Consider the following 14985-nt stretch of genomic DNA (forward strand, 5'->3'; position numbering starts at 1 on the left):
GCTGACAATTGTTTTTAGCCTTCAGAATTTCAATTAAAACTGAGCCCATCATTTTATTTTAATATCTTGTTTAAGTATTTTTTTTATTTAAGTGGCTATCTTAAACCTGTTTGTGTATATGTTTGTGGGTGTGTATAGGGAATAAAATGATCTACAAGATGTGGGTAAATTAGAAATATGTGATTAATATGTTGAGACAAGACTAAGTGTTTTGATTTTTTTTAACTTGAATGTAGTTCAATAAATGATAGCTTCACCTTCCATCTCCAATTTGAAGGGTATTATTATTAAACCTGCGATTTCTAGTTTAATTATTTGTTCGTGAGTAGTTAGATTATAATAAGTTACTTAATTTTCCAAAACATCAATCAGTGTCCTTGTGTCTACTTAATACAAATGCTTAATAAATATGTTCATAATAAATATGTTTAAGTACCATGTCTGAAATAGGAATATTTCCCCCTAAATGTAAACACAAATCATCTCAAATATGTAATATTCTCATAGGGGTGAGAGGAATAAATATAGTTCTTCACCTTTGTAAGATTTGCTCTTTTCTGCCCTTAGTTCCTTGCAGAACTTGCAATGGAAATCATTTTTTTTTTCTCCCTGATTTTCAACTTGGTGATCTTTGTGCTTTGGTCAGTCACTCATGAATAATGTAAGATGTGTATACCTTTTTAATACATAGGTTGATAATATAAATGAGTTACTTAATGAGTTATCTATTTACTTAAAATTAATAGAAGTTTTGTGAAGAACTCTATTGCATGTGATTTTGTTATGTTCAGAATTTGAACAATAAGTTTTCTTATACTTTTCTTTTTTTGTAACTGTAATAAGGAGTGTAGATCCTGTGAATTACACAATTTAGGAAATTCTCCCTAAAAAAAAACAAAATTACAAATACAAAATGAAATTCAATAGTAAATCTATATATTAAAATGAAAACAGTCACAAGAAATTATGAATTTTAAGAGGCTGACAGATATTGCAAAGCAAAACAAAATTTAGAAAAATAGCAAAAAATAAACATTACTCTTTCTCCTCTGAACAGCCACAGTCATGGGATGATTTGTAGTACAAGTTCACATACTGGAGTGTCCTATCATCCTCCAGTAGGCTGGGAGGTGGGTGTATTCCTGGAAGCATTCTTACGTTGGGATGACTAATAATAACACAACTATACGCAAAAGTGGCTGTGAACCAGGTAAATACGTTTCATTATATCCAAACTAAATTGTATCCTCGACTCAGCTTGCCCTTAGCTAGTTCTCAAAATGTTAATGGCCACTCAGCATCACTCATTACAAGGGGGAGCATTATTGAAGGGAAGAGGCAGTGGAAGGAGATAATGATCATAATTGATTGTGCTAAAATATCTTGTTTTGCAAGTTTTATGAGAACATATGATCCTATAGCTAAGATCCTATAGGGACCCATGCATCTGAAAGGTCCTGAAGTTTAAGATTCATTAGCTCCATAGTTCCCTCTGAGGGAAACTCATTAACAGAAAAGTGACTAACTGAATGTTCCACATGCTTAAAGGAACCGTAAAAGACCATGTGTTTCTCCTTTATTTCATTCTTCTAAATTATTATCCAAAGTTATCTTTTTATTTTTGTTGTTAATGTATTAATATGAAACTACACAAGGAAAAAATGTCCTGTGGAAAATTATATATTTTATACTTTTCATGTTTTGAATAAATTGTGTATATTCAGTTATTAGAAAAAACATATTTAAGAATAGCAACATATGTTTACCACAGCAAGAAAAATTTATTTTTCTTATTGTGAAATCCCTGAAGAAAGGCTCTCTTGTGTTACTATGCAACTGCCTATAAAAATTATCTGGGCTACTGGAAAAAATGGTAAAGAATGGATTGTATTTATCTTCAGTATGCCTTTTTCTATTTTGGGTCCTTTTAGTCTCTAGGTAGTAAGTTTAAAAGATTTTAATATATGCTGTCTCAAGTGATTAACTCTGTTATGCCTACACATGAGAATAGAATTGTGCAGTTAAATTCTTCCAAAAGCACAAGTAAAATTACACTTGGGGAGAGTACTGTATAGACCAAATTCTAGAGACTGGGAGCAGAATGAGATACTATACAAAGTTCATCTCATGATCCTTCTATAGGAATATGATTAGAATAATTTTTTTAAATGCTGAATGAATTATTGAAGTACAACTAAAATATATAGATAAATTGAAATATCTTTACTTCTTATTATGTACCAATTAATATCCTCATAATTTGTTTATATAAAGGTTTGTTTTGGGAAACCTGCCTGGCTCAGTCAGTAGAGCATGAGGCTCTTGATCTCCGGGTCATGAGTGCAAGCCCCACATTGAGTGAGAAGCCTACTTAACTAAAAAGAAAAAAGTTGTATTTTAATGATGTTAACCATCACGTGAGCCAGAACAGCTTCCAGTCATACTATTGAGTCCTCGATCTGTTCTGTGTGAACTCTCAGTCTGACACCTTGTGTTCTAAATGCCATCTAAGAAGATGCTGTATATTTGTAGGATGGAACATTACTCAGCCGTCACAAAGAATGCGTCTTGCCATTTGCAATGATGTGGATGGAGTTATTATGTTATTTTAAGTGAAATAAGTCAGTCAGAGTAAGACAAATACCATATGATTTCACTCATATGTGGAATTTAGGAAACCAAATAGATGAACGAATGGGAAGGGAAGAAAAAAGAGAGAGGGAGGCAAACCATAAGAGACTCTTAATGATAGAGATTGAAGGTTGATGGAGGGAAGAGGATGGGGTATGGGCTAAGTGGTTGATGGGTATTAAAGAGGGCACTTGTGATGAACACTGAGTGTTATATGTAAATGATGAATCACTAAACTCTGCTTCTGAAACCAGTATTATGCCATATGATAACTAAGTAGAATTTAAATAAAAATGTTGGGGAGGGGTACCTGGGTGGCTCAGTCGGTTGATCTCCGATGTCAGCTCAGGTCATGATCTCTCAATTTGTGGGTTCAAGCCCCACATCGGGCTCTGTGCTGACAGCTCAGAGCCTGGAGCCTGCTTCGGGTACTGTGTGTGTCTCTTTCTCTGCCCCTCACCTGCTCACATTCTCTCTCTCTCTCTCTCTCTCTCTCTCTCTCACACACACACACACACACACACACACACACACACACAAATAAACATTAGAAAAAAATAATTTAAAAAAATGTGGGGGAAAATGCCATCTAAAAAAGTTTGCTCCCCTCCTGTGAACAAGCCTTGACTGTGACTTGCTGCAGAGACTTGTCCTGGCTATGTATCTGTTCTGGGTACCACCCTCCTGTTCTTTTACTTCCTGTTTTGCTTCTCCTGACAGTATCCATTGGTGACCCTTATGGTACAAGTTCTCTTCCCTGGAACATGCAATGAGTGATGCTGCCATGTTAGCAAAATGAGAGACACATCGGCAGGCAGAGTCACGTCCATAAGAGGAAGATGGCAACACCATGAGAGGCTTTCAATCTGGGAGAAGAGCTGGCTGATGTCACCTAGTACTATGAGGGGCATAAACAAGGCTTCTGTCCATCTCCTCCCTTTATCCTCTAGAGGAAATCTGCATTCCAGCTAGTCTTCTTTTCAGCATTCTGTGTCCTGTACCTAAATTCTAGAAGACTCCCTCTTCCCTCTAGAGGATAAAAGCTCAATTCAAATTCTCTTAGCCCATTATATGGAACTAATGAGAGGATTGCTTACTAACAGACTCTCATAAGACTTCTTATATGTCTTCACAGAGTATTCCCACCCTTCATTCTTGGTAGGAATATAGATATCCTATATATGCTGTATAATCAGATGTTAAACATTTATATCAAAGTATTTTACATAAATTAATGTTCACTATTTGCAGTTCTAAGAGGCCTGTAGATATTATAGCCTTGTTTAAATTGCTACTCAAGCGGAGCCTTATAAAAGAGATTTTGTCTTACATTTCATAATTTTATATAAAACATTATTTTCATAGCAGATATAATGTTATGTCTCTGAATCAATGTCGTTCTCATGGAGGCAGGAAAATATTTCTGCTGCAGGACAGCTTAAGAGTGGTGCCATCAGATTTCACTGTTTATTCTTTTACATTCCTAGAAAATAGGCTAAATTATCCAGTAGCTATCTCTGAAATATCATACGATAAATTATTTATCAGAATCCCATTCATTCTGGATGTGTGAAATGAATGGATAAAAAAATAGTTTGCATATAAAATGAATCAGTTTAATTTGTTTAAAAATTTTATACTCAAAATTTTCTTCCTGTATTCTTTATTTTTGAGATGTTTAGAATATTCAATAACATTGAATAACTATGAGTTTTTGTCCATAGTTTTTTGAGTTTTTGCCCATCATTAGTCAATTGCCTAAATAGCATAAATGTATGATTTTATGGAAAAGTTATTTTCATAGTATATTAGAGTACATGTAAAATGAATAATACTTGATAGAATTAATAGTAAGTATTAATTTAGGAATTTAGTTTTTTTAAAGTTAAACAGATTTATAATAATAAGAAAAATAGTAATGATATACCGTAACTTATTGAGTACCTACTTTGTGCCAGATACGCTGCCTGGTGCTAGATATTTTTTGCCCATTTTATAAATGAATCTTTTGAGCAGTCAAGGAACTTTGATACCCAGCTAGTAGTAAGTCGTAGAACCAGATAGCAATTCTTGTCTCTTTTACTCTGAAACCTGAGGTCTTTCCATCCCTCTGGGTTGTCTCTGTGTGTAGAGTTCTACAAAATCAGGAACTTTTATCATGGGCCTTTTATTTCTCTGGCACCTGTAGACAATTCCATCTTCCTCCACAGGTGAAACTGCAGAAAGAAGGTAAAATGAAGTAGAGGCCTGATTTATCTCCCATGTGATGGATGTTTTAAAAAAATGAGGGGAAAAGGGGTTTTCCACAAAAATAAATCATAAACCATGGTTTCCAGTCCATATAGAATGGAGGTTTGACCGACACCATAATTCAGAATTTAACATTTGCGTGAGCTTCCCACACAGAAAAAGCTATCCAGAAGGTTTCACTCCTAAATTAAGATATATGAACTTCTAGCACATATATCTAATTCTACTTTACCATGAAAGGAAGAACATCATTCTATATAGTTATAGAATCTTACTGACTTATCCATGGTATTAGTGGGAAGCAGAATATAATGGGAAGTGACCAATACCCAATGTCAGAATCTAGGTCAAATAGTTTTTTTTTTTTTTTTTTAAATTTTTTTTTAATGTTTTTTATTTATTTTTGGGACAGAGAGAGACAGAGCATGAACGGGGGAGGGGCAGAGAGAGAGGGAGACACAGAATCGGAAACAGGCTCCAGGCTCTGAGCCATCAGCCCAGAGCCTGACGCGGGGCTCAAACTCACGGACCGCGAGATCATGACCTGGCTGAAGTCGGACGCTTAACCGACTGCGCCACCCAGGCGCCCCTCTAGGTCAAATAGTTTTAAAAAAATCTAATTTATGATGTGGATTAAGCCTCATTTAAAATAAAAGGATGAAATTAAAGGATAACATTTAATTGTGAATTTAAAAAACCTTTTGTTAAATGAATGTGACAGCTTTAAATCCATATACATCATGCTCAGGTTTTGTAATGAAGTAACCCCTTTAAATAGCTCCTTCTATCTTACAGTGTGGTTTTAAATGTGACCTACTTAAATGGACAGAATCTATATTCCTACTAAAGGAATGCCTCATTTAGCTTGAAGTAATTTCTCTAGCAAGAAAAATGTACTCAAAATATAATTCTAAAACCTTTATGAATAAGGCCTCTGAGTAGCCACATTACCGTGCTCCAGAATCTGTGCGCTAACAATTGTGCCTTTTATTCAGAAAAGATCTCTTCAGGTTATCACTGCCAGGATATTTGTAATTATTTTATTTTATTTTATTTTTAATTTTTTTGATGTTTATTTTTGAGAGAGAGACAGACAGACAGAGTGCAAGCAGGGTAGGAACAGAAAGAAAGGGAGACACAGAATCAAAGCAGTCTCCAGGCTCTGTGCTGATAGCTCAGAGCCAATGAGGGGCTCGAACTCACAAACAGTGAGATCATGACCTGAGCCGAAGTTGGATGCTCAACCGACTGAGCCATCCAGGCACCCCTATTTGTGATTATTTTATATTTTTATATCCTGTTTTCCTCCATTCTTAGCTCATAACAATTATGAAACAAGGGGAAGTTATCATTAATTCAGTTATTCATTTGACAGAGGTTTATGTAATGCCTGTTATGTGTACCTAAAATTGTTTTATGTAGCAGTAAGAGTTGGACAGTAAAAAAAAAAAAAAAAAGAAAAAAAAAACTCGGGAAGAAATAGAAAAGGTATTATAATAAAAAGATGTAACAATACAAACTTAAAGTGGTTTAGATCCATTTTGTTTAATCTTTCTTCTTCTGGAAATGGTTACCCAGCCAGGTGCGATTCTAGATGGGGAGCAGGGATGTCTCTTACTTGAGACTGTAGTTTCTTAGAAACCAAACAAATGGGACAAAGTTAAGAATCAAGTTCGGTTGGTTGTAGTGGAGAAGCCAGAAAAGCAGGATTAACCTGCTCTCAAAAATAGATAGATCTAAGGCACTAAACTGGAGCACTGGGCCAAGGGACAACCAAGGAGAATAGGAGCAGGGAAGATAGCAGCTTCAGGTGGCAAAGCAAAAGGCTGGCAGAACAGACATTAATGATGAAATTGGATTTTAAACATTCTATTTTCTTGGACAATGAGGAGTTAGTCTTCCATAACTGGTATATAACATTATTTTATGGGTGGGAATCTGTGGGGAGGGGGAACTAGAAGAATTTAACCCTCTTGGGTGTGGCAAATCCATGTCTTCCTTAAGTTGTATTAGTTTACACCTGCTTGTGTGTGTGTGCGCGCGCATGTGTGTTTAGAGAGAGAAGTGAAACACTTACCAGTTATGACAGTCAACCTCCTTCCCCTGCCCAAACCATCCGTTGGCATTGCCTGTGCTCACAAGGTGATTCCACATTGAAGGGTAGGAGGCAGACTGAACACAGAGTGATAACCTGTGGCCTTTCACACCTCAGTAGCCTCTGAGGACTTCACTGAATTATAGCAGAGTAATAATTAGTGTTAATCATGATGACCCTATGGTGTCAAAAAAGGTTAAATTATTGTATATGTATACTTAAGAAAGCAATGATTGTTAAATTTACCCCCAAGAGGTTAACATTTTAAGTGGTTTGTCATTTGTGGGGTAGTTACTTTTGAAATTAACTTGGTGAAAGTTCATTCTCTCATGTTGCCAGATAAATAAGTTGTTGCTTTATGTAGCTTTAGTGATACTCCTATTACTCTGTGAAAGAGAGTCAAGGCTAGCCCTTTAATTTCCATATGTGATGAGAGTTATTCTCCATAAAGATTAAATTTTGATTTGGAACAGGAGTGAAGGGTTTACTTCATTAGGTTCAAATTCACATTTATCACCTCATTCAAAATAAAATATCTTATTAAATTTAAAAAGTCTCCAAAAACATCTCAAAGCTGACTTAAGTATCTTAAAGTGATTACATTTTCTCAAAATTCTCAGAAACTTTTAAAATCCAGAGATCTTGGGGTGCCTGGATGTCTCAGTTGGTTGAGCGTCTGACTTGGCTCAGGTCATGATCTTGAGGTTCGTGGGATTGAGCCCTGCATCAGGCTCTGTGCTGACAGCTCAGAGCTTGGAGCCTGCTTGAGATTGTCTCCATGTCTCTCTGTCCCTCCTCTGCTCATATGCTTTCTCTCTCTCTCTGTCTCTCAAAAATAAATAAACATTAAAAAAAAATTAAATCCAGAGATCTTTATACTAGGTAATTCCAATGATATGAAATTAGTTTCCTCCATTCTTAGCATCGTTATGCTATTTTCCTTATGGCATCGTCTGTATGGTAGATCTTCAACCATCCATTGCTAATAACATGTATTTTATCAGACCTGACATATTACTGCCTGAAGGGTTATATTTTTATTCATTATAACAGTGTGGACTTGAGCTTCAAAGGAAGAAGAAAGTCAAACTATTGTAGTTTGAATACTTTAATAAATGTCAAATGATAAATGAAGCTGGTTCTTCAGTAGCTGCAGGGTGTGTGGATAAGAAAATATGATGTTCAGATGGTGATATAAATGGTATTATGGGTATCTTACCTTTTATAATCTGTCTTTGCCTCTTACCACTGTAGTTGTGAGAGCTAGGAATGATGAGGTAGGATGCAGGATTTTTGTTGCTGAGTGAATTAAAAGTGAAGGAAATTTTAAATGTAAAACTAAATCATCTCTTTACAGGGATAAATACAGAAATGTGCTTTTGGTATTAATAGGCACGTAATCACTCCTCACCTACCTACTCCCTCTAAAGAAAAGCTGTAAACTGGATGTTGAACATGAAGCATGTCCATTATTGCTCAATTCTCGTTTTAATGAAAACTTTAGGATATTTGGGATGTCAAACATGCCCCAGTAGGAGAGCGCAGAATGCCTCAGGAATCGTAGGAGATCACTAAGTTATGTGACTGTATGGAAGAAAAAGTAAGTGAAGCAAAAGCTCATGAAAACATCAGTACCATTATAGAGTTAGATGTGGCAGGCAACCTCTAAGATGGCCCCAGTGATCTTTGCTTCTTTGTATTCTCACCCTTATATATTTACCTCCCCTTAAAAGTGGGCCAACTTAATGACTTTCTTTTAACTAATTTAATATAGCAAATGTGATGGAATAGCACTTCTGTGATCAGGCTAGATATGATGATGACTTCCACTGTGGTAGTAGACTCTTTACCTTAGTAGCTTTGATGAAGCAAGTTGTCATGTTGACACATAGCAAGGAAGTGAGGGCAACCACCAGCCAACAGAGGGCTAGGAATCAAGACCCTCTGCTCAACAGCCACCAACCATTTGGGCTTGAAAAGAGATCTTTCTGTAGTCAAGACTTTAGATGAGACCTCCAACCCTAGCCAATATATTCATTGCCATTTTTTTAATTAATTTTTTTTTATTTGAGAGAGAGTGAGCATGAGCAGGGGAGAGGGGCAGAGAGAGAGACAGAGAGAGAGACAGAGAGACAGAGAGAGAGACAGAGAGAGAAATCTTAAGTAGGTTCCACACTCATCATGGAGCATGATGTGGGACTTGATCCCACTACCCTGGTATCATGACCTGAGCTGAAACAAGAGTAGGATGCTCAACTGGCTGAACAACTTAGGTGCCCCTCATTGCAGCATTTTGAGAGCCCCTAAAGCACAGGGCTCAGTTAAACTATTCCCAGGTTTCTGACCCACAGAAACTGTGAGATTGTAAGTATTTGTTATTTTAAGCTTTCATATTTGTGGCAATTATATCACAATAGAAAACTAATACTTTGGTGTATTGTTAGCTAGGGCTCCCATAACGAAGTAACACATACGAGGTTGTTAAACAACAGAAATTTATCTTCTCAAATTCTGGAGGCTAGAAGTCCAAGATCAAAGTTTCAAAAGGTTGTTTTTACCTGAGGGTTCTTTCTTTGGCTTGTAGGTATCTTTTCCCAGTGTCTTCATGTGATCTTCCCTCAATGCTTGTCTGTTCTAAACTCCTCTTTTTAGAAGGACACCAGTCATGTTGAAGTAGAGCTTACGCTAATGACCTCATTTCACCCCTTTAAAGACCCCGTCTCCAAATACAGACTCATTCTGAGGTAGTAAGGGTTTTTTTGTTGTTGTTGTTTTTGTTTTTTTTACAAGACATGATACAGCCCATAAGAATAGGCTATATAAAATTCTGTAATTATGTTCATCTTTATAGCTAAAGCTCTATACCACATATTGTCAATAAAGATCTTATTTTTCTTTAATATAATTATATAGATATCAGTGACATATATAAATACTAAATGATAACATATACGTAATACATATCACATGAGATAGCATATATATTTGCATATCCCTGTCTTTATAAAAATTATAATTCCTATAAGCAAGTATTTTGCATATGTTTTACGTATGACACTTTAGAGAATTTAAGATGGTCTAGATGCAATTTCAAGTCAGGTTTAATCTTTTATGTTTACTTGTGTATTTCTAAATGAGAATATTCTAGAAGGAGCTTGTGTTAAGAATGAGAACCTATTAAAGAGATGGGGGTTTGAAGAATTTACATTTTTTTTTGAAGCACTAACAGTTTCAGATAATGGTAAGGCGAGAAAATATTTGCCTTTATATTTGGTAATCCGGATACAATGGATACATTGCTAGATCCAATACAATGGTATGCTGATTCTTTAAAACACCATTTCTATTTGAGCTATTAATAACATTATATACCCACATTGAGCATAGAGATTACTTAAAAATCACTATGTATGTTTAAAATATTTTTCAAAATTGCCAAAAAAGTATTATGTAAAATAGGTGGGTTTTTTTGTAAAATATTCCATTGATTCTCAGAAGTGTTGTCTATAGACCCAGGAGTCCCTGAAACCCTCTTAGAGGATCTACAAGGTCAAAACTATTTTCATAATAAATATAAGACATTGTATGCTTCTGTGGTGTGTGTGTGTGTGTGTGTGTGTGTGTGTGTTGACATTTGTACCTATGATGCATAAGAAATAGTAGATAAAATTGCTGGCACCTTTACGTGAATCACATCAGTAGCATCAAACTATATAGTCTGTGTTTTTCAGCATCATACACTTATAGACTAAAAAAACAAAAACAAAAACTTATTTCACTGAGGATTGGACTTAATGAGCCAATTTACTGTTATTAAATCCTGACCTTTGATCACACATCTTTACATTACAACATTCTATGTGATTAAATGATAAGAATGGGTAAAGCACTCAGGCTCCATACGGAGGTACAATGGTTGTCTTAAGGAAAAGTACCCTGTAGTCGTTTGAGTTGGAAGCTGAACTAGGTACTCTCAGGGAACACCATTTTTACTTGAAATTACAACTGAAAAACTAGTTATGATTTTTCAGACTTATGTTTTTGAGAGACATTTTATCAAAAATGAACAAAGTGAGCCTATTGCTTGAAAGAAAACTATTGACATTTATTGCTAGTAACAATTCAAACTTTCAAACAAAAATTAGAATTTTGGAAAACTTATATTTACCCATGAGAACGTGATGAATTCCCAAATTTTAAATATTGTTCTGATTATATTAGTGGTGATATTAACAATTGTTTTTATGATAGTAGGTAACAAAATGTGTCAGTGTTTGGAAGAACTACATACTGCACTAAACCAGTATTTTCCAAATGGTTGGTGCATCACATTATAATGTTATGCCTTGGTGTAAAAGATTCGAAGTACAAGAAAGAGCAATGAATTTTAATGTAACGGAGTAAAATTTTACTATATTATAAAATGTATTATATTAATGTTGAAAATTAATTTGATTTAAACATTAAAGTTCATGACTTCATTGATATGGTTTGGGAAGTACATTGATAAGATTTCAGATTTCGCATGGCAACTAACCTTTAAGAAACTACTACTTGTTGAGTTTGGGGATAATATTAAAACATAATATCCACAATTATCTGAAAAGACTGTGACAATACTGTTTTCCAACTATATAACCTTATGAGGTCAGATTTTCTTCATTTACTTCAAACAAAACAACATATTGCAATAGATTGAATATAGAAGCAAACATGAGAATACAGCTGTCTTCTATTAAGCCAGACATCAAAGAGATTTCCAAAAATGTAAAATCATGCTGCTCTTTATTTTTTCCTTTCAAAATCATTTTTTGAGTATAATTGACATGATGTTATAATAGTTTCAGGTGTACAACATAATAATTGGAAAAGTTTATACATTATGCTATGTTTATCGCAAGCATAGATACTATCTGTCCTCATACATGCTTATGAAAATGACATTAACTTTAAAAAAACAGTATTTTTCATGAAAAGTATGTTATTGTACTAGAGTTAGAAAATCAACGTTTTGCTACCATCAAAGTAAAGACTGGTTCAGACAGGAATCCTCACTGAATGCTAAATCTAGAGGGAAATTTTGATGAAGAGCAGAATGTTTTCCTGACCATAAAAAGTGTCATCACATATTAATTAGTTACAAAGGAAAAATAAGAATAGTAATATTCAGCAGAGAAATTCAACAGCACCTTAACCTGGTAATCAAAGTTACACTTTTGAGAAGCGTTTGGACAATGTATACCTCCAGATGTGATAGCCTGACAAGGATAATGTTCTAGCTGAGAATGTATAGCCTAAATAAAATCAGGAGCGAACATTTGACAATACCAAAATGAGAATCATTCTTTTTCAAAGATAGACATGACGGAATTCTTCAAAACTGTTGGGTCATAAAAGACAAAAACCATGAAATATTCCAGATTAAAGGGAACTGAAGAGAAGTGACAACTAAGTGCCATATCTGTCCCTGGACTGCATCCTCCACTAAAGGGAGAAAAATCCTTTAAAGGGCATCTTTGGGTTAAATAAACAAAGTTAGCATATGGATGATAAAGTATCAATGTGACAGTTGCTGAACCTGGTAACTGTAGTGTCTGTGATTATAAGAGAAGATCACAGTTCTTAGGTAATACACACTGAAATTTTAGGGGAAAAGAACCCTGATGTTTGTAACATACACTCAAATGGTTCAGAAAAAACCCATTTATTGGTATGTATATTTGTATATTAATTAAATATGTGTAAAACTATACACAGACATATATACATAGGTAAAGAGCATAAATGATTTTTTTAAATGGGTAAAATGTTAATAATAAATTTATCTGTATATAAGTGTTTTTAGTACTGTTCTTCAAATTTTCTGTAAGTTTGTTAATTCCAAATAAAGTGTTTAAAAACTAAATGCAGTAACTTACGTTAATATAATGGGTTCATTATTTTTAAATGAATTAATATATAGTGTTTTTCTTAGTTTTGTTTCTCATAGAGTAAATATTAACAGTTCTAACCCATATAAATAAAACCCATATAAATAAAACCCATATAAATAAAACTCTCAGTAATTTTTAAGAGTGCTAAGGGCTTCTGAGACGACAGAGGTTGAGGATGATTGGTATACACCATATGTGGGTAGTTAGATGGGTGTTCCCCTCCTTCTCTTAAGGCTCTTTTATGATTCTACTTAATGAGAACTGATTTGGTAGATGCCACTAACTTTATAGTCTAGGGCAAATCAGTTAACCTCTTTATGCCTTATTTTTTATATTTTGAAGATAGATATAATGTTGCCTGTTCTCACAGGGCTATTGTAAGATTTAAGTCAGTTATTTATGTAAGGCTCTCAGCTAATGACCACTCTGCAGTGCTGTCCTTATTGGAAACATGTGTTTCTGCCCTGTTCTTCTTTTTTGCCATTTATTTTGTAATTTGGCCATTGATTTTGGTTATAAATATATACATATGAACCACCACAAAGAAGCCAAAGAAGAGTGTCTGAATAGTTCTTAAAATGCAAGTTACAGTGATCATGCTCTTTCAGAGAAGTGGTTAGGGATACCTAGAAGGGTGAAGATAAGCAGGCAATTTGGGATTTTTGGAAGTCTCTGATAGAAGGAAGAACATCATAAACCTAGGAAGTTGAACCAACAATGAAGAGTGGTTGATAGAAAATATGACAGGACAGGAAATCCTTTTCATTAGGGACAAACTATAACCCTACTTAGCACTGTTTCCATGGCATTCCAGTGTCTAGATAGGCACCCTTTGCTTAAATGTGTATGTCTATTTTGGGTTATGTAAATTGTTGTAATAATATATACTTAAGGTAAAAGAATACTATTGTGCCATTTTCACTGTTTTCTCCAACCTACCTAAATTCAGCTCTGTTCTATATCTCATTCTATCAAGTATCAAGCCAATGAAAAAGAAAGAAAATTAGATTGTTCAACTATGCTATGTTCACCTAGTTACAAATTATCACTTTTTAAAAAGAGACCAAAAGATCAATAAATGTAAAGACTTTATGTCATTTTGATATGCTTTTTTTTTTGTCTTTTAATCTTTTTTGCTAAGAGCTGTGATTTATTTTATTATTCTTTTTAAACAGATCATCAGAAACTGGAAAGAGAAGCTAGAATTTGCCGTCTTTTGAAGCACCCCAATATTGGTAAGGAAATCTTTTCAGTGTATTTTAAATGTTAACTAAGGCTTATGTTATGGATTGTTTAACCATAATAAAAATGTTACTTTAGTAATTTAGACTATTTGAAACTTAATTTTTTTTTTTATTTTAATGTTTATTTTTGCGAGAGAGAGAGAGACAGAGACAGAGACAGAGACAGAGGGAGGGTGGGCAGAGAAAAAGATACACAGAATCTGAAACAGGCTTCAGGCTCTGAGCTGTCAGCACAGAGCCAGACGCTGGGCTCGAGCTCTGAGGGGCTCGAACTGTGACCGGTGAGATCATGACTTCAGTCAAAGTCAGATACCCAACCTAATGAACCACCCAGACTCCCTGTAGACTATTTGCAACTTTTAAGAAATAAATTCCTAATTTTTGGTCTTGATTACGTTTGATTCTTTACAATTTTTGAAAAGTTTTTCAAAAGGTAGTGTGTACTGGCACTTTAAAAATAATATAAAGTATCATTAGGTTAATAGTCCTTTTATGTGTTTTCAAGGATTTTCTGCCTTTGCTGAAGTTTGGAGACAGAATTTATGTCATTATTTTAGTCAGCTAAATTACTTTTTACCCTATCCTGTGAGGAGTTTTTCTTATAATCATTGATTCTTTTCCAGAAACTAGTAAAGTTATTTTAGAGTATTATCCTTCATGAATTACAAAATAGCATGATAATGTTCAAAATTAAAAAAAAAATGCTGAATATAAGAAAAATAGAAGAAACAAAGGAAAGAAAAAGAGCAACAAGAAAAACAAAAAGAACAAGAACATGATTCTGTGACAAGAGTTTTGATTATTTTGGATAAATAGCACTGCCCATCTCTGG

General features: G+C 34.4%; 1 protein-coding gene across 21 annotated transcripts in view; it reads left to right on the forward strand.

Annotated features, from left to right (window-relative positions):
- Positions 1-14985, forward strand: part of CAMK2D (calcium/calmodulin dependent protein kinase II delta) — a 314090-nt gene that overhangs the window by 87642 nt on the left and 211463 nt on the right. For all 21 annotated transcript variants that reach the window (XM_058721534.1, XM_058721540.1, XM_058721547.1 and 18 more), the window contains exon 3: positions 14085-14144. In XM_058721534.1, the coding sequence (XP_058577517.1) occupies positions 14085-14144 (60 nt within the window). The remainder of the gene's footprint in view (positions 1-14084; positions 14145-14985) is intronic.

The sequence above is a fragment of the Neofelis nebulosa genome, chromosome 3 (genome assembly GCF_028018385.1).
Source record: "Neofelis nebulosa isolate mNeoNeb1 chromosome 3, mNeoNeb1.pri, whole genome shotgun sequence".
Taxonomy (NCBI): Eukaryota; Metazoa; Chordata; class Mammalia; order Carnivora; family Felidae; genus Neofelis; species Neofelis nebulosa.